Below are 26,305 nucleotides of genomic sequence, written 5' to 3'. Positions count from 1 at the left end.
AATAATAATAATAATAATAATAATAATAATAATAATAATAATAATAATACCCTTCCTCTTTTCCCGCAAGGCGGCACCACCACTGCCAATAGAAATACCGCCCCACTGCCGTATACAGTGAAGAAAGATCCGGTAGTCTCAACAGCGAATCCAACACCGCCTGCAGTGAATGGCCCAACGCAGGGAGGAAGACGCGTGACACTGCGTAAAGTGCCTCCATTACCTCCAGGCATTTTACCACCCGAACAGGAAGAACATGTGCAAGTACAATTGAAATTACAACAACTACAGCAAAAGAGAATACTGCAACAACAGGAACAAGAGGAACAACAGAAGAAACAACAAGAGCAACATTTAACCAATATCTTGGCACGTGCGAAAGCAACGGAGGATACTAAAAGGAATGGTGTATTGCCGATGAACCGAACGGTGGGAACACCACCGATGAAAGGCACCACTAGAGTTGATGTAACTCCTGATAAGGTGCTGCCAACAGTTAGGACGGCACCCACCTCTAATCCTATTTACTCTACAAACAAACAAGTACCAATGCCAACTAATGGGGGTGGTTCCTTGCAGGGTCAATTGGGTAATATAGCTAAAAATCATATTGATACAAAACAACAACAAGAAGTTCCAAGGGCAAAGGCTTGGGAAACACGTCTAGAAGAGAAAAATAAGACGACAGCCCCCCGAGTAACGACGGTGAATGGGAATGCCAATGGAAACAAAGATACTGAATATGATGCCCCACGGCGTCATGAAAGTGAAGTTCCCCAAATCTCTCTTGGCTGTTCAGGCTACGGAGAAACGGATGTGTCTGCTGGAAAAAATACTTTTGGAGGTAAAGATAAAAACGATGGTAATGCAACGGCTTCTTTCAATGACTCTCAGTTCTGGGATCGTGTTTTGGGTGGATACGGCAGTGGTACACCTATTGCCCGATCGGATCTGAATTCAGCAGCATTGAAATCCTCAGAAGAGAGTCACCCAAAACAACGTGAAGAGCCGGTTGTCTCCGAGAGTGTTGGAATGTCTGTAGAGACAATTCCGCAAACTATGCAGAAGCCTGTAACGGATAAACGCCGAGCAGATTTGGAGCTATGGGCCGCTACTACCCTTCTAAAGGTATCGAATGCTCAATATATGCGACAACAAGCCGTAATGGCAGTAGCCGCTGCCGCCAAACTGGCGAATTTTGAGATTGCCGGAGAGTTAATGACGATGAATGGAGAAATGCATAATGTGTTGGATCAATTGGTGTATCGTGATCGGCCACGGCAGCCGCAGTACCCGGCGGTGATGCCACTTGTATTGGAAACAGGAGCAAGACGAAGACGTCCCCGCACGCCGCGTAGTTTCTACGGTGTACGTGGAAAACGTGTGGGCCCCGACTGGTTCCGCGGGGCACTTGAAAATGCGCGGTTTGTGCAGAGTCCAGACCTGCGACCGCTGGAGGCGGAGGAGGCACAGGAGAAACTGCGGCGCGGCGGTAAACGGTAAGCAGATTAGGTGTATATGTATATATATATTTATTTATTTATATATATATATATATACATTTGGTTAAGAGAAAAAGAAGGAAAGAGAACAATGGAGATGAAGATGGTAATTGAAAGAAGAGGTCTACGTGTGTATCGTTGGAGTCTTCCTTTTCTTTCTTGTTTCTCTGTTAAAGCCTGGAGTACGATGATGGAGAGCTACTTTATCGTTGTCGTTGTTGTTGTTGTTTTCCTTTTGTTATTTTTGTTATTTATCTGTATAACCAATGAAGAAGTGGCCCGTAGTGTAGTTTTAACTGAAGAGGTGCAGACATTAACACTAACACTTTACACCTTCAAGTTATCCCTTTCTTTTTCTTTTTTTTTTCTTTTTTTTTTTTTTACTCAATCATCCACTTTACTAGTGGTTGATACAGATGTCTTAGACGTTTTTTTGAGTTTATCTTTACCTCTTTAATGGCTTTGCTTGTTTGAAGAAGAAATAAATAAAAAAAAAAAAAAAGATGAAACTCAAAACAGAATGTAACGGCATTAGTATAAGTAATATATACATGACTCATTCACTCTTTTTTTGTCGTTGTTTTCTTTTGTTTTTGTTTTTGTTTTTTTTTTTTTACTTTCCGCTCCTCGTTTCCCCTTGTTTTCATTCTATTCCTCTCTCTCCCTCTGTATATATATATATATTTACGTCTTCATTGAGCTGCAATTATGTGTATATACGGATGCATGTGTTTCCTTATCTTATTTTGTATTTCATTGTTTTTGTTTTTTGTTTTTTCATTGTTTCTTTGACGGAGCATTTGTTATTGTATTTGTGTATTTGTTGGTTTTAGCTTTGACTCAGCTTCTGTTGGTATTATTTGATACCCCAGTCTCTCATTCATTCATTCACTCTTTCCATTTCACTACCTAATTTTTCCCTTCCCGTTATGTGACCCATTAACTAGTATTGTTGGTTTGTTTGTTTTTTCTTCACGATCTCCTTCAGAAGAGGACACAGTGTGAAAGAATAAGAAGAAATTGTTTTTTTTTTGTGTGAATTGGGGGAGAAGAAATCAAACGATGAATTTTTGAGTTTCTCTCACACTCTGTGTGTATGTGTGGTAGTGGGAAAGGGAAAAAAAAAAAAAGAGGGAAGTTGGTGTTCTTTTTATTACTGTTATTGTTATTTTCTGAGTGGTTTTTTTATTGTCGCTCATGAGTATGGTTATGATAACTCTGTTAATGATGTTTAGCATTGATCATTTTTTTTTTTGTTTTTTACCTTTTACCTTTCTACAATGCTGTTGATGATGGTGATATTGATGGTGAAAATGTTAATAATGACCTGAAAGGGTATAAGAACGAAATGAAGGAAAGGAGTCATACGATGGAGTTAGATCTTCATAGTTTGTTTGTTGGTTTTTTTTTTTTAGTATGTTGGTATTTATGTGAATGGACCTATTTGAAAGAGGGAAAAAGGGGGTTGTGAATAGGTGTGGAAACAGAGGAATGGATATTTTTCCTTTCTTTTCTTCTTTTCGTACAGTGTCGGCCTCTCATTTTTTTTTTTAAAAAAAAAGAAAAAGCCCCATTTATCATCTTTTGTGTTAGTGTCAAGTAACTTGTTGTGCTTACCCAGTAATAGAGGGTTATCGTGCGAATGATGAGAATGGAGGAAAAATAATAATAATAACAGTAAAGAAAGAAAGAAATTTCTCTCCCTTGTCAGCAAACCACATTCTTCTTCTTTGGCTGAGAAGGAGGTGGAAGAGAGGGAGAGAGGGAGGAAAGAAAATCATTGGTGACATGATGTAGTTTTCTAGAGTTCTTTTTTTTTTCTTTCTTTCTCTCTCTCCCCTGCTTATTTTTTTTTCTTTTCATCTCATCTTTGTTTTTTTTTTTTTTTTTTTTTTTTGTTTTGTTTTACTTTGTGTGTCTATTTGTATTTTTGTTCTTCCTGATGTTCCCTTTCATTGTTAGTTTATGTCTCTTTCTTTAATATTCTTATTTTTCTTCACCTGTTCCTGCTACTCTGTTATTCAGCTCTGCTTGTACTTTTCATATATCTTTCTTTTTCATTCTCTTTTCTTTTTTTTTTTCCTTTTCTTTTCTTATTTTTCTGTTTATTTTCTTTTCCCTTTAGAAGGTGTGTTTGAAGGGAGTAAAATAGGGAGGTAGACGTTTGAAGATTTGTATATTCCGTTACCTCCCAAAATAGAAGAGTCAAACAAAAAGAAGAAAAAAAAAGGTTACAGAGAGACCATTGAAAGGAGAAAGTTGAAGAGAAACGATTTACATAAGGTACACACCCCCAGACAAGGAGGAAAGAGAAAATATCTATATCTAACAATATATAGGTATAGATATATTAGATACTGTAAGAACTACTGGTAGCCATTCCTCTCGTTGTGGTTCATTTATTCCCTTCTCTTAAGAGGAGTGAAAAAGAAAGAACATAACGGGTCTACTCTCTCTCTCTCTCTCACACTCTCTCTCTCTCTCTCTCTCTCTCTTTTTGGACCTCACCTCCTCCTAATAACAAGGGAAGTGAGAGGGCAAAAAGAAAGAAAGAAAAAAAAACAGTATATTAGAAGAAAAAGAATTTAAACAAAAAAAGTGCTAGGAGTGCGTTACAAGAGGTCCTGAGAAGAAGTGACGGTTATATTTATTATTATTTATTATTATTAAGAGGAAGAATATAAAATCATAATAGTGATAATAAATAATAATAATAATAATAATAAGAAGGATCAGTAAATGTACCACAACCCCTTTTTTCTATCAGGACGTACATATGTCTGTATGGGTGCTGGATCTAACAATGGTCGTGGTTATGTATATCCAGGGAATTATCCTGGTATTGGTGTCCAGCCCATGTGGCACAACGCACCCGTACTCCATCATCGTATGAAGGATGCAAGTTTACGTCAAGAAAATTACTTGGCTCGACGATGGTATGAAGACGCTATGGTGAATATTAGACGTGTTGGGAGTCCAAATTGGGTGGAACTATCTGCGTTGGATAGGGAAGGTGATAACTATGCGGAATATCAGAATAACCAGTACATGGATGACAGTCAGTCTGTTAATTATGTGGAGTCAGGGGAATTTTATGAAGAAGGGAATGAGCAGGAAGATTTAACCTTCTTACCTAGTATGAGTTACTGTAATCAAGGAGGGATGAGAATGGAAGATGAATCCCTAGACGATGGTGGTGTGGAACGAGAAGAAGAGCCTGGGCAAATCTTCTCTGTGTTCAATATTAATGAAGGTCGAGAACGGTACTCTTATTGTCCTCGTCAACAGGTGATGAATGGGGAAGAGGGATATCAGGAGGAAGTTTTTAACAGTGTACCGAGGTCTCGACAGCGTCAAAGAATAAGTGCTGTACCACGAGCATTTGATTTTGTCTCAATGGAAGATGAGGGGGAATATGAAGAAGAAGATGAGGATGAGGCTTTCCTGCGGCGACAGCATTGTATGGAGAATCCCAGGTATAGTATATTTCGCACTATGGCTGAACGTGGAAGTGTGGGAGATAATTGCAGCTATCATAGTCATATGCGTCCTTCTCGTGTAAGAGATGGTGATAGTCATTTTGAATACGGGAATGGGTTTGTGGATACCGCCTTTCCAGGGACGGACTATAGATATACAGAGAGTATTGCTTCTGAAGCTACTGTACCCAGCAGAGTGAATACCCCACCCCTATCATTATTGAATCCTGTTGTTAATAATAATAATAATAATAATAATAATAATAATAATAATAATAGTCTTGCTGCTTCTGGTCGGGATTCTGCTACGCAGCGCACACGACAATCGAGATGGAATAGTTCTGGTTATCGACTTGGGTCTGTGCAATCTCTCAGTAATCCAGAAAACCCGTTTCAACCACCACGACCTTCTATTGTAAGTAGACAAGATGGGCAAAACAATAGTGGTTCTATCAACTATAATAATAATAATAATAATAATAATGGCCCGCAACACTTCAATGTGGGACCACCACCAAGAGAATCCTTACGACCAGCACCGCGTGGATCACTACCGCCACTCCCACCAACAACAATATCTCCAAGAAGACGCCAGTATTCACAACAACAACAACAACAAGAGGAAGATGAAGAATATTACGAACTTCCAGTATCAGAATCATTGCCAACACAGTTAGAGTCAGAACTATCATACTCTGGAAATACGAAATCTAACCACTCAAATAACCTCATGAAGACGTTGACGTCCACTGCCAAGAATGTAAAGCGCAACCTACCGGAATACGTTAGGAAAGGACGGGAGGGCCTCGATTCCTTTGGTAAGAAGGCTCGCAAACAAATTATAAATACCGCTTCCAATATATATGATGAATCTATTCACATTAAGAACAACTTGTCATCTCGTCAGAACCATTTGGCTGAGAAAAAGGATAAGAGCTGGAGGAGTGATGAACAAGAGACGAACGATGGGATGAGTACGGAGACCTCATATGAGACTCAGGAGAACACTGTAGTCTATCAACCCCGCTTCCAGCGCAATACATCTTCGGCCCAGCAGGAAGAAAGAACGCAAACACAACGGGAGATGGAACAAGAAAAATTAGAGAAACTTCAAGCGATGAAGCAGAATGAACAACAACAACAACAGAGATCCCAACAACAGCAACAACAACAACAAGTACAGCAAGGTCAACAACAACAACAGAGAGGACAACAGGAAATGAGGCGGCCTCAGGCTCCAACGGTGCCGAGACCACAATATGGTCAATGGAAGTCTTCCTCAACCACCGTAGATGGCGTTGGGTCCTCTACACCGAAAGTAGAAGGTGCAGAGAAAGAAAGACGAAATGGACCAAATATGCCGACAATGCCTCAGGGAAGGAGAGAAGCGAACAATCCAACAAATAACGCGGGTTCTGGTGAAAAGGGACAACGACCGTCTTTGACGAAAGGGGACGATACGCTTCTACTCCCACCGGTCGCTACAGGCACCAATAGTTCATACTCAAATTGGAACTCACAATCGAGAGCAGGATCCTATGCTAAAATGCCATTAGACTACCAATTTTAGCGAATGAAAGCGAAGTGTTTTTTTTCTTTGTTTTTTGATCTTTTTTCTACAGTCTTTAATGGTACTCCTTTCTTCTTTGTGGTTGTGTCCATACCGGATGTAGAGTATTAGTGACCATCCAATTAATCCATTTTTGCGGGGGAAAAAAAATAGTATTTTCTGTCTTTTATGATCAGTAAGTGAAAAAATATCACCGTTCAGGTTGCAAAAAAAAAAAAAAAAAATGTGTTAAATCTCTTTAAATGTGCAACGTATCTTGAAATGGTAGATGGGTTACGTTCTGCTGTCGCCTTTCATATTTTTTTTTCTTCTTTCTCATTAATGTCTGATTGTTTGTTTTTCTATCCTCTCTGGCATAGTATTTATGTATGAAGTTTTTACTCGCTGTTTCTATTTGGTTGTTTTAGGACTCAATCATTACCGAGAAGCATACCCTAATATATATTTATTTATTTTTATTTGTGTATATCTATCTTTCTTTCTTTCTTTGGATCTGATTTCATTCCTTTCTTTCTTTTTTTCTTTTTTTTTCTCATTGATGACACCTCTTTTCTCTGTGGTTATTAGTGGTTACAGTGTTTATTTGATGTGGTTGTATTACTGGATAAAATAGTTCAATTCTCTTGATATGCATAAATTCTTTATTTCTTTCATTCATTCCTTCCTTCCTTCCTTCCTTTTTTTTTTTGTTTTTTGTTTTTGTTTGTTTTTTTCACTTCCTCTCTATTTCTCGCTAATATGAATATATATGTTTGTCAAGGAGGAGAGATGTAAACGTAATTATTAACGTGAGCTCAGTCGTGATATGTCCTTTGGCATGTTCTCTGATCACATGTTATTATTACTCTCTAAATAATGAAATTAGTACGAATTACATCTCCACAAGTCTCTAAGTGCGTAATTCTCTCTTCCTCTATTCGTGTGCGTGTGAGTTTGTGTGTGGTTGTTATTCTTATTTTGTATTTTTCTCTCTTTTTGTTTTCTTTTTTTTTTTTGTTGTTGTTACTTTTTAGGTATTACCCTTAATTTTACTCTATTTCTCCATATGTGTGTGTGTGTTTTTTTGTTTTTTTTTTTTTTTTTTTTTTCTGTGAGAGTTTTCTCTCTGCCTCAATTATATTTGAGTGTATGTGTGTAGTGTCTTTCGGTATTTTGAAAACAAATAAATAAAAGAAAACTGAAAAGAAAAGAGAAAAAAATCAAAAGGGGGTGATACGTGTAGAGATGAAGTACATTATTAAATGTGTTGTACTTTTCGTGGCGTGAGGGATTTTCTCCTTAATGAATGCCTTTTTTTTTTCTCGGCTTTTGTTTTCTCCTTTTTCCCTATCAATACACACGTACGTGCATACATACATACATACATATGTACGGATACCACTGTACACTCTGTAGCGGGTATCTCACTTTGTTTCCTTTCTTTATTTATTTATTTCTCTTTTTTTTTGTTTTCTTTTTTTTTTTTCCAATCCATGTTTTATCTTTATTATTATTATTATTATTATTTTCCTTGATATTTATTTACTTTCTACTTGTTTTGAATAGAGAGAGGAAGGTTAAAATGAGCGAGGGGGAGAAAAAAAAAAGATACGTGGAGATAGTGAATTCTGCGTAAAACTCAAAGAATATACACCGCTACTTGGAGAGGGCGACCACATCGTTTTCCCTTTCTTTCTAATCTACACTTCTTGTGTGGGTGTGTGTTTTTTTTTTTTCCTTTCTTTCTTTTTTTGTTGACTGAAATTATGACTTTTATATGCAGAACATATACAATTTCTCTCTCTCTTTCTATATATATATACTGTTTGTATGTATCTATTTATGTCATCTCCTTTTCACTTCAATATACATTTTTTCCTTCTTTCTTTTGTTTTTTTTTCTTTTTTCTGCATTAATATTGACTCTGAGTATATATATATATATAGTTGGAAATCAAAAGAAATACAATACAGGGAAAAACAATAACGAAAAGAAAAAAAAAAAGGGAGAGCCCTAACAAGGCTAAAAGAGAGAGAGAGAGAGAAAGAAAGAGAGGGGGAAAGGATATCTATTGGCGATAGTTCACTAGAACAAACAAACAAACAAAAAAAAAGAGAATTCATTATAAGTAATCACCATAACAAGAAAAAAAAGAAAAAAGGAAGAGAAGAGAAGAGAAGAGAGAAAAAAGAGTAGCAGAGATGTCCGAACCCAATGTAGTATCGACTCCAACTCTTACAGCACCGATTCAACCATCATCTAGGGGGACTGCCGTTATTCCAAAGAAAAATAAATATCTACAATCCGCCGCCGCCGCCCCAGCAGCAAAAAAACTAACCTTTGAGGATGGACTCCACTGTGTAGACTATCTTCCCGGATTTAACATGTTGGCCATTGGCTATACCAAAGTGGTACGCATGGTGGAGGTTGTGCAAACCACACGTCCACCTCTCTCCTTTGCCCTGCGATCCTGTGGGATGTTTGGTAATGTTGCTAAAGTAGAAACCCTTGCGTGGTATCCAAGTAGTACTGAAGCCGTTCTCGCCATGGTGCAGTTAAGTCGAAATATCACTATTCTCTTTGATACTTTGGTAGAAAAAGGAGGAAAGTATATGACGCAGCAGTGGACACATAATGCCAGAGGTCGTTGTCTTTCCTCGTCCATCTCGGTAGGAAGTGGATCATTAAATACCGCCATTGTAGGGGCTCCTTCTATGCCATCCACACCTTTCTACACAAATACATCCATGTCTACAAATACAACAAACACAAACACAACAGAGTTTGTTCAGCGGGCTGTGGGGCCGTGTAGTATGGTGGAAGTTGTAATAGACACTGGACATCTTCGAGTGGAGCGAATTGCGTGGGATCCACATAATCCATATACACTTGCGATTACATCTAATGCCACTCACTTTGAACTCTGGACAATTCCCGTTATTGATAATAAAGTGTATGCACCACAACTTAGACTTCGACCTCCTTCCCATGGTGAGCGTTCCATAACGCGTAGTATTGCCTTTTCACCATCCGATCCAAATCTTATTATTGTTGCTGTTGAGATGGCGAATGCTGGGAAATTGTTTGTATATGATAGACGGCATGTAGAAGCTCCACGGAGTTTAGGTATGACAGGACCATGTCTAACAGTGGCATTTCACCCAACCTTCTGTGATCTTCTCGCGGTGTGTTATCGAAAAGCAAAGACAAAGACATATTCTCGTGTGCAATTCTTTCGTGTCTTGGGGGAAGTTAGTTTAGGGACGCAGAAAGAATCTGTGAGTATTAATAATAATAATAATAGTGGTAGTAGTAGTGGTAATAATAATACACTTCTTGCATCTTGTGATGCTTTGCCTGTGGTGGAGCAAGAAATAGTACCTCCTGTTGACAGTGTGGATTCACTTAATCGTTTACGATGGCGACCTTGTGGAAGTACACAAACAACAGTAGCCGTGAAAACAACCGGTGAAAGTTCTGTTGATACCAGTGGTATTAAAATTGATGCCATTTCATCACAATTATGGTTTGCTACATCCGCTCTTAATGGACAGGAAATTAGTGTTTGGGATGCTGTAAATGGATTTACTCCTATGTTTTCCATCAAGAGAGTTTATAATGCACGGAAACAAGATCAGCGAGAACATACATTACAGGAACCTACTGATTGTGTTTGGGTAAATTCATTAACCCTTGTTTCTGTCTTTAAGGATGGTGATATTCTACTTACCTCATTAATGGATGAATCTACTACAAGCAAGGATACCCTCTTCCGCCGTCCTGTTAGCAATATTACGAACCATGATAATAATAATAATAATAATAATAATAATAGTAATAATAAAATCAGTATTAAGAGCAATGTGAAAACGGATGAGTCGGATGTATTTGGTCTTGGAGCTATCTTACCAACAGCAGCGGTAGTGGCAGACTTGTTTGGTCGTAGTTTTGTTATTCGCAACACAACCTCACTTCTTCGAGAGTATTATACAAAGATTATAACAGCTGAGAAACAGGAGATGTTAGAGCAAATGGCCATTAATGAAAATAGCTCTTCTTCACCTATTAATGTGATGACTTCATCTTTATGCTCTAGAAACCAGCGTGAGTCTCTTCATACAACACCCATGGAAGGAGGGATAGGGAATAAAGGATATTCTCCTCCTGTGCAATTCACCTTATCGCAAACTTCACTGCAAAGTACACCCTTCAATAAACCAACTCAAAGTCCATCATCTGTAATGTCTGCTTCTGCGGTTGCGGTTCCTGCAGCCACTACTTCAGATAATACGAATGGCAGTAAACGATTTGAATTTCTCTTTCCACTGCTGTTTTCTCTCGCTTCACCATTACTACCAACAACCACCACTACCACAACAACCACAACAACAGGTATGGTCTCGGAGGAACTCGCAAGGAATGAGGGATGTGTAAGTAAGAATATGGAGAGAGTGGGTCCACAACAACAACAACAACAGCAGAATGAAAGATCTGTACCAGCTTCTTCTGCAGTTGCCATTGAACAACATCCTCGTGGTTTCAGAGGAAGTTCAGATGTTCAGAGTGAATCTAGTCTTGAAGAAAAGTCGTGGAAGCCACAATTGCGGCGCTCTGAGGCAGTACCAATCACAACAACAACAACAACAACAACAACAACAACGGGAACATTGTCTGTTAGGGGGAATTCAGTACCTGTAGATAATAACTTTACTGAACGAAATGAGTTATTGCGTTTAGTCTCTCCACAGAGTGATAGTAGAACTATCAATAGTCCTATTTCATTAACACCATCTGATGATGTCCTAAGACAGAGGGCACCCTACACAACTCTTACAGGAAGAAAAGATCCCAGTATATCTTCTTCTTTGCATGATTTGCAGTTGAAAAATGGTACTAGTACTCTCACAAAAGATACTGCGGCAAAGGCTTCATTATTGTTAGGGTCTAAATCACGTGTGAATCCAGAAATAGAACGTTTTGTTCTCTCAGATGAAGTATGTGGATGGGCTTATGTAGAACGATCATCTGAACATGAGACATTTGCACGTTACGCTATGGGATGGGAAGTAGGATATGAAGTAGCACGACATTTGAGAGCTAATAGTCATACTTCTATGAATTCTCCTATGGAAGAGATAACATTAAGAGAAGCCCATAAAATAGATAGATATTTTGTAAAAATAATGCTGCATAATGCAAAAGTATGTGAAGAACGTGAACGAGAAATACAAAGGGAAAGATCTATTAATTCTATTAACGAGACTCGCAATACGTGTGGTGGTAAAAGAGGATGTTATAATGGGAATGAGATGGGTTCCGTGGATCCTCGTGGACATTTATGGTCAGCAACAGCAGAAGCCTTGCAAAGCCATAATGTTGGGTTAGTCACATCACTTGTGCGTAGTCAATTGGATTATACCTCCCTTGTGGGTGATGTACAATATAGTGCCGTATTATTTCTTTTATTTTGTTTATGGTGGAAACAGCGGCATGTATGTATGCACTGTTATCCATGTCCGCTACTTTCACTAAGTAAAAATCTTACGAATAGTAGTGGTAATACTAGTACTAGTATTAGTTGTTCTTGTAATAATAATAATAATTATAATGATGATAATTATTATTATTATAATAATAATGAGGACAACAAGAAAGTTGAAAAAGGCTCTGGGAAGGCGGCTGAGTGTACACCACAACAGTGGAGATTCCGTGCACGTCAATGGTTAGAACAGTATGTATCTCGATTATATGTGAGAAAACTTTATGTACCACTAAATGAACTACTACTTATTGTCCCTGATGTGATGGGAGAGTCTAATCCAGGGTTACCACGCGCTGATGATATTGCACAAAAACTATTCACATGCATTTACTGTGGTACGTGCCAAAAAAAAGAATTAGTACCACGAACTGGAAAAGGTAAACAATCAATGGTATCTCATTATTTATCTTCTATGGTATTAGATAAAGTAGAGGATGAGGATGAGGATGTGCAGAGAAGTGTTGATGATGACTCAAGTAGTTCATCTGCTGGAGATTCCTTTTCTTCTTCCTCCTCTTCCTCTTCTTCTTCTTCCGTTTCCTCACGTGATGGTGGATCGATTGCAGTGAGTCCTCCTATCGATGGTACTGTGATTGATAGAGAGGAAAGAGAAAAAAGTATTGCTGTTATTGTTGAGGCTCCCCCACGTAATGCCTATTGTAGTCGCTGTTACTCTGGTTCTCTGATGACGTGTGTAATTTGCGAGGAAGTGGTAGAAGGAATGTATCTTTGGCTGCGTTCTTGTGGTCACGGTGGGCATGTACATCACATTAAGGAGTGGTTGCAAGTATCAAATGAGTGTCCATGCTGTGGAATACCAATTCTCTTTTCAGATGAAACAAGCAAATATGCTTAAATAGATCGTACTATATATATATATATATATATATATATANATATATATATATATATATATATATAGGTATACCGTTGCACTAGTAGTGTTAAACATGAGTAATTCATTTTCCCTCGTTACTCTTTTTTTTTTCCAGTAGGTGATATCATTTTTTTCTTGTTTTCATTGCTCTTTGTGTTCATCGTTTATCCCTTTTTTTTCTTTTTCTTTCTTTTTGATGTAAACCCCTTTCCAAAAAAAAAAAAAAAAAGAGGAGGAGGAGGAAGAGGAGGAAAAAAAAAAAAAAGAAAAGAAGAATATTAGTCTCTTCCCATGATGCAGCACCCTTTCCAGCTCCTGCAGACGGCGAGTCTTTCGACGTTCTTCTCCGATGGATTTACATTAGCGACTTCTTCCTCGTTGCCTGTAAAAAAAACAGAAACACAACAACAACGGAAACCGAAGTTCAATATCGAATCCACCGCGGTAGAAGAGAGAAACGCAGGCGTAGTATTAACAGGCGAAGGAGTGCAACACGCATCTCTAGACCATATGGAGCGCACGGCTGGAATAAAACGTTTGCGTTCCTCTTTAAGTGAGGCCAGCACGCAGGGGGTTACACCCAGTAGTGAGCGAGTGACAGAGTCATTAGACCCAAATCCTGTGAATGAGATAATGGATGAGGTTAATTTACTGTCTGTTGTTAATGGCAGTGATGGATCTCATCTTTTCCTCGCTCCTGGTTCTACTTCATTAATGCAGATGGGACCAACGGGATCGTGGTCTAAATCTCCATTGCCGAATGTACCGGAGACATCTGCGGCTGTTGTTAGTACTGATGTTGTTGTGAACTCAGATGAGGTACAGGTGACGACACTATCGCCAAATGGAAATCATGGAATTCAACAGAGTGAAGAATTAGCTTCATTAATGCATGCAGCTCTTCTGGAATGCTATAGAGTGGAAGATGAGATTCTAAAGAATCTTAGAGAGCAGCATGAGGGAAACATAGACGAACAAGAAAAGGAAAAGGAAAATAAAATGAAAAAGAATACCCAAATGATGGGAACAGGTATTTATTTTAAACCTTCATTGAATGAAGATATTGGCTCATCTACATCACAGTATGAATTTTTCTCTTCTGTCGCACCATCATCATTTTCATCACCATTGTTAACCTCTGGTACCTTTACACGTATGATTTCTCACATTCATTCACAGAAAAAGCGTCGACGATGTGAGTCGCAGAGATTGGAGAATCAAATGCGAGATGTTACCCGTGCAAAGGAATTACCCTTGTTAATAGAAGATGTGGTCCGATATGCCCAACATCTTATTGGATTCTACTCTAAGGGTATCACTAACACTGGCACTAGCACTAACAGTACTTGTCAAACAGAGACATTGACATCACCGTGTGATGATTTGACTATGGGTGATCAACGACCTTCTACAGTTTACATTCCTGTAGAATCTCCTGGAAATGATGTTGGATATTTTAATCAAATGTTGTATGCCAAATTCCCACCTCCTCTTTTTCAAAACTCTTCCTTTGCTGCAGGTGTGGTTCGACTTTTACGTTGGGTACGAACTTGGCAAAGGTCCACACCGACGTCAAGAGAAATATCTGAATCCCAACGCAAGAGTTATGGAAAGAGAAAACAGTCTTCTATCAGTAGCAGCAGTAGTGGTAGTAGTAGTAGTGGTAATGGTAATGGTAATGGTAGAAGCAGTACAAGAGAAAGAGGAAGAGTATTGGGAAGAAAAATTAGAAAATCATTATTTAATGTGGAATCGGTTTTACCTCAACGACGTGGGCGAAAGCGACTTCATGTGGAAGAACAGAATGATAATAATAATAATAGCAGCGATAGCGACAGTGAAACAAATGAAGAAGTAAACAAAGGTCCAGTTGCAAATAATACAGAAAAGACAAATGGAGAATCCCCTTTACAGGATTACACTGCCATTCAGCGGTACCATAATGATTGGTTACGTGCTGCAGAAAGATTAATAAGTGGCGGTGCTGTTACTGGAGGCAACAACAATAATAATAATAACAACATTGGTGGAGGAGGTGGTGATGGGGGTGTTGGAATAAAGTTAATGAAGTCTACTTCCGGATCCTTCTCGCAAGATCCACATGATTGGAAAGAGTATGGATTAACTACAGATCATATAATGTATGATGAACATGGAAACCGTCTTCGTAGTGTACGTCTTGCAAAGAAGATGGCGAAGATGCGTGCAGAACAGGAAGAAGCTGAAAAGGCGAGGGAACAGAAACGTGGTTACTTTGCTCGTGTAGATGATAATACTCGAGCAATACGACGAATGAACTTTGAAGATGGTTTTTACACTGATAGTGAAGATTCCAGTGATAGCACAGAGGATGATGTAACGAATATTGCCGTTCTTCATGGTCCTTCTGGTGTTGGAAAGACCGCTACTGTATATTTGGTAGCGGAGATACTTGGATATCGCGTAGTGGAGATGAATACATCTGTGCGGCGTTGTCCAAAGAATATTGACCGTTTATTATCTGAACTAACACGAAGTCGACGACTTAGTGGTCTTGTTCCTGGAAAGGCCATGGTGTGTATTGAGGAAGAGTTAAAGAAATTGAAAAGTGAACATGCAGCGGCTGCGGCTGCGGCTGCTTCTTCTTCTCCTGTATCCATGGGGACACCGACAAGGAAAACGAATCTGAAAAAGAATAAAAAGTCTAACGTTATTTCTGCAAGAGCCGTGGCAGATTTCTTTCGTCCACGAGTTAAGACAGAGTCATCCGATATTATAAACGTTGATGTTGATTCCACAGTAACAGAAGAAGAAGTAGCAGTAACAACAAAACCAAAAACTGCAGCAAGAGCTGTAGTAGTGGGATCTGATGTAGAAGTGATGAATGACTCTTATACCAGAAAAGCTGGAGAAAATAGTATTGGTAAAGGAAACTCAATGGAAGATTTATCATCAGGGGCAACAAGTACATCAGGAAGTGGTAATCCAACACAAGAAGGCCCAACACGTACATTACTTCTCTTTGAAGATGCAGATGTTATTCTTGGTGATGAGGCGATGAAACCATTCTACGCGGCTGTTCGTGATCTTGCACAGAAAAGTAAAGTACCCATAGTCGTAACGGTATCCTCCACTCCATCTGGTAATGCTCGTTCAACAACATCCACAACAAATGGAGGAATAGGAACATCAACAACCACAACATCATCAACATCAACCACAACATCGCATGATATTATGGATACTGCACATATTGTACCAATGGGAGCTGCACAGGTGGCGCAGTTCTTTGGAAAGCGAACGCCATTTACTGGTATTGCCCCAATGTCTCGCAGTACTCTTTTCGCCCAATTACTCGTTGTGGCTGCAGCTGAGCGAGGTCTTCTTTCCATGTTTGATGCTGATGTATGCACTGCAGAGGAGAAGGAAAATATAGTAACGCCGAGTAATGAAACTTTGCTTGGTATTACACCCTCTCGTACTTCTCATGGATCTGTTATAGTGAAGAATGTAGAAGAATTTCAGCGTATTGCTAATGTTTTGAGAGATGAAGTATATAATAACCTACAAGGGGAATCTTGTGGTACTCCTGAGGATCATACAGATGTACGGTTATGGCTTAATCGATTACAGTATCTTTTATTAGAAGAACAGTGGCCAAAACATACACCACCTACCTCTTCTATACCCGTTTCCGCAAATAATAATAATAATAATAATAATAATAATAATAATAATAATAATAATAATAATAATGATTCTGCCTATATATTACCAACACATGTAAATGCAGAAGTTGGTGATATAATGGTTACTGTTCGTGATCGCAGTGAGTGGGATATGCGATTAGGTCGTGTATTGCAAGCTTCAGTTAACACAGATTTCATGAAGTTCTCTCCTTGGGAATGGCAACAGTTTCAATATGGAGAAGAAATTATGGCTGTTGGGAATAATAGCGATATGTTAAATGAACATGTAATGGGTGAAGGACGCAGTAACAGCAGTGTGGATATACCAATATCTTCCTCCTCTCTTGATTCCCCAGAGATGGAGATAATGAATATTCTCCGTGGAGTTATTCCTGATTCTATTGGGCAAGGAAATAAAACTTCTCATTTGGAGTGTATACATGACAGAAGTACAACAAGAGATAGAATAGACGCATTTAGTGGTTGGTGGCGCCGTACACGAAAAACAGATGCTACGAAGAGTTTTGTAGCATCCCGCAGTGCAGGTGCTTATGAAGATGTTATTGGGTTTAGTTGTTTGTTGTAGCCATAAGAACAAGAAGAATAGTAACAACAATAACAATAACTCTCCTTCACAACAACAACAAGGGAAAGCTATGAGCGGGCAAACTAAATTTGTTTTTGATGGGTTTTGTTGTTGCACTCCCGCCGTGCCGTACCAGCATAGAATAAAGAAAATGGAAAATGTTAAAAGCAAACAGATGACATTGTAATGTTCAAACGAAAATGGGATGGGTGATACAGAGAAGAAATAAAATTAAAATAAAAAAAAACCCAATACAGATACAAATCCTTATGAAGAGACTCTGAATACGAAGGAGTAAAGTGGAGTTATACTCGCCCTGAGGGGGTGAAAGAGAAAAAAAGAGTTTATTGTTTTTTCTGTTTTTATGTATTTTTTTTTTCTTTTTCTTTCTTAAACCTTTCCTCTTCTGATCTCTTCTTATTTGCAGTCTTCTTAGTCAGAACAATTTTAAAAATAAAAAAAAAAGGAGAGGTAGTTTAGAAACTGGGTCACAACGACGTAATTGACCAGCTGTGGGGACAATAGAAAGAGGAGCTGCAACAGTGACTGTTGTGTCTTCTCTTTTTTCCCCCTTTTTTTTTCTTATTTCTCTGCCCTTATTTATATATATATATATATATATATATATATATAGAAAAGAGAAAATTAGGGTGATAAGAACAGGTATGCCTCTCTCTCCCCTGCAGAAACAGGGGTATCCTGCTTCTATTCTCTTTGAATCTCGCAAAGGTGGTACACAACGAGTGGTGATGCTTCCTATTGATTTTGGCACCTCCGCTCTTGGTATAGCGCAGCAGTTGGAGAAACATAGCGGTATTGATGTTAAACACATGCAAGTATTGCAGAAGCATATCTACACTGGGGAAGTAATCTGTGCTGATAGTCAACATAATTGTGGAAGTAGCGACAATACCTTTATTCCCCATGGTGTAGGTACTTTAGTCTATCTTTTGTATGCTAAACCTGTTGGAAAAGGTGGTACCACTGTTGCAGGTTTACCTCATACCATTGTAACTGAGTCTTTTGGTGAAGTAGAAGAATTGCGTGGATCTATTCTGCTTGGATTTACAATGTATAAGGGAACCTTTCGCTTTGGACGACGTCATGGTAGTGGAAAACTTACTGTGTATCCACGTTATAGAATTAGTTGTACCTGGAATGATGATGCCCCTGTATTGGATTGTACACATTGTGTACTGGAGTACCTTGTCAAGACGAATAGTACAACAACCTCACTTGGGAATTCATCCACTATAGGTGAAAAAAAACTTCGTAGTAATATGAAAAGTAGTAAAAGTTCATTAGACTATTTTACAGCACATGTTTCCAGTCAATATCTTGGTATGACTTCTCTTATATCATCTGGAGTAACACCAAATCGTGCCTCATTTGCAGGTCTTGTATGGGCAGAACAAGCACGTTTTGTTACTGATGGTGTGGGTGAAATGTTATATTCGCATGGTGTTCGTTATTGTGGTTGTTGGCAATGTGGACAACGACATGGATTTGGTGTGGAGTATGATCCTAGTACGAATACACTTTATATGGGTGGTTTCCGCTATGATCATAGAGAAGGACCAGGAACTTTACATTATTGTAATACCGGAGCTATGTTGTGTGGAAGTTGGAAAGAAGGAAAGTTAATGGATACAGCTAATGCGGTTCTACCCACATGGCCTTTTGTTTTGCAAGGAGCTCTATGGAAAAATTATGAAAACTGGTCCTTTGATCATGGTACACTTCTACGCTCATGTGGATCTCTTAGTGGAGTTTGGGAACCATTGTTTGAGAGTTTTGATGAGGTACTCGCCTCTGTTGTTCATACTCAACAAGGTTTTTTGCCTAATACCACTACAGTTGGTAAAGCAGAAGTATCAGAGGTAGTAGCTACTTCTCATTCTGATAATGATAATAATTCAACTGAGGATAAAGAGGAAAAAAAACAGGATAATCAGAATAATAATAATAATAATAATAATAATAATAATAATAATAATAAAGATGATGATGATGATTCTGATGTAAACCACTTTCTTCCACTGCTCTCTTCCATGTTGCAGCGTCCTGAGTTTATGGCATTATTAGTACCGTTCCAGCGGTGTTTCTATTTTCTCTACAAGCCATGTAATGGAATTCGAAATTATCGAAATGAAGAAGAGGAAAAGGAAGAAATAACAGAAGTAGTAGAGAAAAATAAGGAAGAGTTATCTCGTGTACCATTACAAGAGGGAGTTGATTTGGTTTCACAGCAATACTCTGTGAGACTTTCCTCACCACCAACGAGTGGATTTCCCTCTTCCCGTGCAGGACTGCAGACATCCTCCTCTGATGATATGAATATACCTTGGCATAACACTCACAGACCACAGCGACACTCTGAAGTGAAGAGTGAAAAGAGTTTACCACCACTTCTTTTGCAATTGCAGGAAATTGGTCGTAGTTGGAATCCTGAAGAGGGAACTGTAGGAGTTCCACAGAGCTCTTGTTGGTCCTGTCCATCGTGGTGTGAAGAAATGCGAATGAGCAAATTTGGCAGTAAAGGTAATAATAATAATAATAATAATAATAATAATAATAATAATAATAGTGAATGTTTCCACTGTTTCCACACGACGAGTGTGTCAGAGGAACTTTCTAATCGCATGTCTGCTGCAAAGTTATTTGAACGCGCCATGCATGATCTCGCCTCCTTTGTTTCTTCAGTACGATTGCGGTTACTTTCCTACGTTGCCGCACATCCGGCAGCTTTTCATATTTCTGTAAATGAAAAAATTCTTGCGGTTTGCTGGGATTCTATATATGCCCTTGTAGCTCCTGTTATCCACGATCTGGCTGCTGCTGCAGAAATGGAAGCGATTACTGCCACAACTCTGGCATTTCAACGTTGTGCTTCTCTCACACGTGCAGACTTTATTCCACAATCTATATTAAACGAAATAGCCATGAATGTTAGTAGTGAAAGAAGGGAACGTATAATAACAGAGCGTTGTTCTCGTCTCTTCGCATCACCTGTCCATCACACTCGTTGTGTTGTCTTGCAGACAACTAATGGAAACTTATTGCAGTTTGGATCTACTGTCATCAGTAATAATAGTACTAATAGTAATAGTAATATGCATGATGTAGGGATTTACGCATCTCCAGCAGAAATGTTTGAAACCTTTGCTGCGGTACATAATCAAGCGGTGTCTCTCTTCTCACGTAAATTTATTTTGCAGGAACGGTGGATAAGTAGTACTATTCTGGCTGCGTTCACCCACGCAGATGGATTAGATCCACGCAATGCACTAAGTCCATTAGCTCTACTCCGAATTCTGAACTTCCTTGCAAGTGAAGTGAATCCACGTTACCCATTTTCCTATGAAAAAATTGAGAAGAGTCATTCTGAGGCGTTTACAACAATTCAACAAGATTATTCTTCTTGTGGTGATGATAGTTGTAAAAAAAGTCCCAGAAAGAGAAATTTAACTGGAAATACAATAGAAATGGCAGATGATGTTGACTATGAATGGAGCTTCTCTATGGACTCCATACCTACAGTATCTACTGATGTATCTGAGATTCTCTTATTGCTCGCTGCAGTCCACGGGGGTGTGGAGCGCTTGCGGAATGTGTATCCATCTATTCGGTACAGTAGACCCATCTCACTTGCAGAGGATCCTGCTAATTCCATAAAGAATACTAATAATAATAATAATAATAATAATAATAATAATAATAATAATAATAGTAGTATGAGTAGTGGTATTGGTATTAGCATGGGGAAAATAAATATCGTTTATCCACTAGATGAGTTGGAGGTCCGCACACGGTTTGTTCTTCTTGTTGGTGCTGATTTCGTACGGCAATATTTTAAACATAGAGATGATCCATTAGAAAGTGATTGTGATAATAAGAATAATGTAATTGTGGTGGGAGAAGCGAATGAAAGTGAAAGTGTAATGAAGAGAGACTCTCGTGCTCTCTGGGCACTTTTTCTCCCTATGCATGTTATGCAAACCGCGTTAATGGATCCTGTGAGAAAGAATAAGAAGAAATGGGGTGAAGTCTTTCTATCACAGCAGGAGAATCTCTTCAGTGAAAGTACAACACATTTACAGTATTTAAGCATGGCATCATCTGAACTCTTACTATGGATAGTAGAGTGTATTTGGGATGTTTTGGAGTCTCCTTGCTATTCAAATACCATACATACATTTTCAACACCAAAGAAGACAACAAGACATTTACAACAACACAAACAACTCAGTTTAACATTCTTAGCATCATCTCCAAAACAACAACAACAACAACAACACTATGTGGATCCAACAGATACTGAAGGAAGAATGATGGGAGAATCTCAAGAGGAATCCAATACTACAGATCAAAAGATGGAGGGAACACAATCTCTTTCGTATCAATGGACACATTTTGTTCCATTCACCGCCCCTTCCCTTCAACGTGGTTCAACAATAACACCAACAACAACAACAACAACAACAACTGGAGTATGCGTACAAGCACCTACACTTCTCACAGAAGGTGAACTTTTGCAGGTTTCATTGCTGCAACAACTTCTCGCAGATGTTGGAGTTCAGATGGAACTCCGCATGCGATTTTGTTATGATAATGAGGAGGATGCCGTATTGTTGTTTCCCATGGAAGGACCTTTATCCTCAACCTCCAGTGGAGATGCTTCTGGAATGGATTTTAGCCCCCGCAAAAGAAGACTACGAACAGCAACAGCAACAACAACAATATCATCATCATCATCATCAGTAGCAGTAGCCGTAGTAGAGGAAACTCCTATTACAAGTACAACCGCCCGTTGTGTTGGAAAGGAGGCAAGTCTATCACTTTATGTAGATCCTACTTTTCTTGGATCTCGTGTGTGGGAAGTACTGGCAGATGCGTGGATTAAAGCACTCATCATACTTCGTGCTAAAAATGTTTCGCTTCCACAGCATGTGAAACGTAAGCCCATTTGTACTGATGTAGTGGAATGCATGAGTTGATGGGTATATTTCACTTTTTTATTATTTATTTATTTTACTTCTTTCTTTGACTGTTGTTGATATTGTTCTTCTTGTTTTTGTGAGTATATATCATATCATATCATATATTCCTTTGCGTTAATTTCAATCTTAATCCGGTGTTGAGAGATCTCCTATTAGTCTTCATTTTTGCGGTATGCGTATTTTTATTGTACATTTCATTTTTTTTCTCTTTATGTTAAAAGAAAAGAAAAGAAAAAAAAAGTCGTATCAGTGTTCCTTTTTTTCTTTGGTTCTATCAACGTATTGTCGAATAAATTTTTCTGTATAATTTTTTGTTGTTTTTTTTTTCACCTTTTATTAGTGTTATTTACCTATGCCATGTGTATACTTACTCCCTCGTATTTCCTTTTTATTCTTTTACTATTATTGTTATTATTCTCTTTTATTCCCTTTTTATTTTTTCTATTTTCGTAAAGGGTTACAAAAAGAAGAAAAAAAAAACGGAAAAACAACTAACACAAACGCCGTTGTATATATGCATTACCGTGATGTGTATGTGAGCGAGAGGCGTGTGTCGTCTGTACTCTCTGATGATAAAAGTACCCTCCACAGTGGTACACTCCCACCGCCACGCTCATCCACTGCGTATGCCAATCTTCGCAAAGAACAGCAGGAACCACAGTCTGCCTATCGGTATCAATATCATCATCAACAGCGTTCTGCATTTGACTGGAACAGCAGTTATGGGGAGGCTGTCTACAATAACACCTCACGTGATGAAAGTATGCATGTGGAGGTGATACGGTTAACAAATCAGGAACGTAACTGTAGGAATGTCCCACCATTGCGAGTGCCGACTGTAGAGACTACTAGAATAAGAATGATGGAGTATAACCCCAACAACAATAATAATAATTATAATAATAATAATAATAATAATAATAATAATAATAATAATAATAATAATAATATCTTGAGACAACACAGCGCCGGTATTGTTGGTAGTCGTAGTCGTAGTGGTAGTAGAAACCAATTACAAGGTGCTCCGATCTTGGATGATACGTTTGAGGAGATTTATACCGAAGAGGATGGTGTTCAAAGGAAAACAAATGCGGTCCATCATGGGATTGGCGGTTCCTATGCTGGTGGTACGGTTACGGCTACTGGTGCTGGTGAGAGTGATGAAGGGCCATATGCCTCATATGAAGGTGGGTATGAAAAGGAGGATTACAGTGAAGAAGAGGAAGAGGATTATGATGATGAAGAGGAAGAAGAAGATGATGTCCCACGTATTCCTATCATTGCTGGTCAAGTTAATGGGAGAGTAATGCGTGATATTCTCTATGGTACACCCAAGGCGGGAGACTCCTATCAAACACGACAAGAATCGGGAAGACAACACAGGGATCATTCTGCTGGCTATGAACGAGAATACTCTTTACCGGAGAATGACTATAAAGAGACATGGTCGCAGGGTGGGACAGAGATGGAAAGTCCACCTCTGCAAACATTACCCACAGCCTCTACACAGCGACAACAGTATGAGATGACTAAACGGGAAAATAAGAGACGAATGTCAGAGTCATCTCCCACACATCGTACATGGCATCCCACACCAGAGAGTCCCCCGGAGTCCGGGAATGTAGTAATGACAAACACAGGTGCCTTTGAGCCATTTACTGCAGCAGAGCAGGAACGTACACACAGACGAGATACACGTTCAGCAGAGTTACACTACAGAGAGAGAGTAAGTAAGAATCTGGGATCTTCACATGCGCCATTCGCCGATACTGCAGATGAACACACAGAGTATGTGCATAAACGGCGACAGACATCAAGAAGAAGAAGTGAGAGACATGCCCCGTACGCACATGAAGAAGGAGAGGAAAGTCCAAAACTGCGTAAACAGAAAGCAAAGAAGAAGAGACATCAACAACACGATGAGGAGGAATATAATGATGAACGTGAAAATGTGGATGAAGTGCATGAAAAGAAGGTCCGTCGTACAAAGGGGAAGAGGTCTCTATCGCCTGAAGAACCATCATCCACATCCTACCCAGCACCAGAGGAAGAAGAAGAATCTGCAGTATCTCCAAAGGCACCGAAACACAAGAAGAAGGGGAGCAGCAACAGCCACAGTTATGAGAGTGGAACCAAGTCAAACAGTAAAGCAGAGACAGAAGAGCATAAGATGAGGCGGAAACACAAGCGAAAGCAAAAGATCCAGCAGAAAGAAGAAGAAGAGGATGTGGAAGAAGAAGAGGTGGGACCTCAGGGAGTCGTGTTTACAGCCACTGAAGTCTGTGCGTCATCAAAGAAAACACCGGAAAAAGAAAAAGAAGTGAAAAAAGAAAAGGTGTTTTGCGGTAGATGCTTTGGAGGGTCTGCAAAAGAAAAGAAACATCAAAAGAAAGACGAAAAGAAAGATGATAAGCAGAATGCCAACACACAGACGCAGAAAATAGTTGAGCAGCCAAGTCCCAAAGCGAAAGAGGAGGAAGAAAAGGCGAAGAAGATGAAAGAAGAAAAGGAGAAGAAGATGAAAGAAGAAGAGAAAGAAAAGAAAAGGAAGAAGAGGGAAGAGGAAGAAAAGAAAAAGAAGAAGGAAGAGGAAGAAGAAGAATATGATGATGAGGATGAATACGATGAGGAGGAAGAAGATGAGGAGGAACCCCTTGTAGAACCCTCAAACTCCTCATCTTTTCATTCCACTATTGAAGAAACTGTAGAGGAAACAACACGACGCCGTACATCCCTGCGCCGTTCGGTCCACACAGACAGAGACGCATGGCGACGACGTCGTCATATGGAGAACAGCGGTGTAGATAACTGGAGTGATGTGGACTAGGAATATATATATATTTTTCATTTTCTCTTTCCTTTTTTTTTTCTTACTGTCTGATTGATGGTGTCCTTCTTCCTTTATGCGTCTGTTGATGTTAATGATGTTGGTGTTGGTGTTGTTGATGATATTTATGAACTGTAAGAATGTGTCAAGTGTATTTCTGCTGTGGTGCGGTAAGTGTGATACCAAACGGAGAAATGTATGTACTTGCAGATTTCGTGTGTACATCTCAAGAGAAAGAGTGAGAGATGAATCTGGTGTAAGTAAGAGTGTAGATTGGGGAGCTATTAAGAGCAAAATGATGATTACAATAGGTGTGCGAAACGCAAGAAGAAAAATACGGTAGAACTGAAAAATGAACTTGTAGATTAAGGAAAAGTAATGGAATAAATATATATATAAAGGAAGAAAAAGAAATGTGATGTGCGTACGTGGATGTCCATGACCTTCTCGATCGTTCGTTTTCTCATGCACAGAATTCATATATTCAGAAACTATATGTCTTTTTTGTATCCCTCTTATTATTGTTTAAGCTAATGAAGGCGATTAGTAATGCATGGGGTTCTTTTGTGTACGAAGCTTGTTTTTTTCTGTGTCTGTGTGAGTTTGTGTTGTGTCTCTCTTAGAGGGACAAATTTATGGATTTGTTTTTATTAGTTTATTGTTTTCTCTTCTTTATTGGTGTGTGTGTTTGTTCTCTCATTGTTGTGTTATCCCGTAGTTTTTCTTCTGTGGGTCACTTCCTCTACCGCTTCTTTTGTCTTTTTTTTTTTTTCCTCCCCCCCCCCTCCCTTTCCCCCTTGTGTATCTGTACACCCCAATAGAGTTGAATAGAGAAAAAGGCAAAAAAAAAAAAAATAGTAATAATAATAATAATCGTAAAGATCCACGAAATCATATTTTTTTATCTACTTACTTGTTTTTTTTTTTTTTTCATTGTATTAACTCGGAGTAAAAATGTTCGTTTGTTTGTTTTTATATCTTATCCTTGTATTTCTGTGTACGTGACAGCATTTCTTCTTCTTTAATTCTTCCTTCTGTGGTAATATTATATCTCACTTTGAATAGTAATAATACTTAAAAAAAAAAAAAGCTGTGGATAAGCGGAAAATGAGAGGTTCGGGTAGGTGCGGTTTATACAAGCTACTCTCTACCGTTCCTTTTCTTTTTTGTTTCTCGGTTTGTTTTATTGTTTCTTTCTATAGGTGTGTTTATTCGCAACCATAGAAAAATATAAAACATAAGAGGGATAATATATATATATATATATATATATAT

At 38.7% G+C, this 26,305-nt stretch overlaps 6 protein-coding genes across 6 annotated transcripts; all 6 read left to right on the top strand.

Moving 5' to 3' along the window:
- On the top strand, nucleotides 1–1,503 carry TM35_000141950 (uncharacterized protein; the record flags this gene model as incomplete). The annotated part of the gene is made up of 1 exon (XM_029025640.1): nucleotides 1–1,503. A coding segment is annotated over one exon (1,503 nt), but the record flags the coding sequence as incomplete, so codon positions are not given.
- Nucleotides 1,504–4,286: 2,783 nt separating this feature from the next.
- TM35_000141940 (uncharacterized protein) lies at nucleotides 4,287–6,551 on the top strand (the record flags this gene model as incomplete). Its single annotated transcript, XM_029025639.1, has 1 exon — nucleotides 4,287–6,551. The coding sequence occupies one exon, from the start codon at nucleotides 4,287–4,289 to the stop codon at nucleotides 6,549–6,551; it is 2,265 nt and encodes a 754-aa protein (XP_028883049.1).
- Nucleotides 6,552–8,731: 2,180 nt separating this feature from the next.
- TM35_000141930 (uncharacterized protein) lies at nucleotides 8,732–12,928 on the top strand (the record flags this gene model as incomplete). The annotated part of the gene is made up of 1 exon (XM_029025638.1): nucleotides 8,732–12,928. The coding sequence occupies one exon, from the start codon at nucleotides 8,732–8,734 to the stop codon at nucleotides 12,926–12,928; it is 4,197 nt and encodes a 1,398-aa protein (XP_028883048.1).
- Nucleotides 12,929–13,240: 312 nt separating this feature from the next.
- TM35_000141920 (uncharacterized protein) lies at nucleotides 13,241–17,203 on the top strand (the record flags this gene model as incomplete). Its single annotated transcript, XM_029025637.1, has 1 exon — nucleotides 13,241–17,203. One exon carries the CDS (start codon nucleotides 13,241–13,243, stop codon nucleotides 17,201–17,203), a length of 3,963 nt encoding a protein of 1,320 aa, XP_028883047.1.
- Nucleotides 17,204–17,868: 665 nt separating this feature from the next.
- TM35_000141910 (uncharacterized protein) lies at nucleotides 17,869–22,200 on the top strand (the record flags this gene model as incomplete). The annotated part of the gene is made up of 1 exon (XM_029025636.1): nucleotides 17,869–22,200. One exon carries the CDS (start codon nucleotides 17,869–17,871, stop codon nucleotides 22,198–22,200), a length of 4,332 nt encoding a protein of 1,443 aa, XP_028883046.1.
- A 517-nt stretch (nucleotides 22,201–22,717) lies between these two features.
- TM35_000141900 (uncharacterized protein) lies at nucleotides 22,718–25,030 on the top strand (the record flags this gene model as incomplete). Its single annotated transcript, XM_029025635.1, has 1 exon — nucleotides 22,718–25,030. One exon carries the CDS (start codon nucleotides 22,718–22,720, stop codon nucleotides 25,028–25,030), a length of 2,313 nt encoding a protein of 770 aa, XP_028883045.1.
- Between the last annotated feature and the right edge of the window lie 1,275 nt (nucleotides 25,031–26,305).

The sequence above is a fragment of the Trypanosoma theileri genome (genome assembly GCF_002087225.1).
Source record: "Trypanosoma theileri isolate Edinburgh chromosome Unknown TM35_Tth_14_V1, whole genome shotgun sequence".
NCBI lineage: Eukaryota > Euglenozoa > Kinetoplastea > Trypanosomatida > Trypanosomatidae > Trypanosoma > Trypanosoma theileri.
This window is presented reverse-complemented; position numbering and strand designations above follow the sequence as displayed.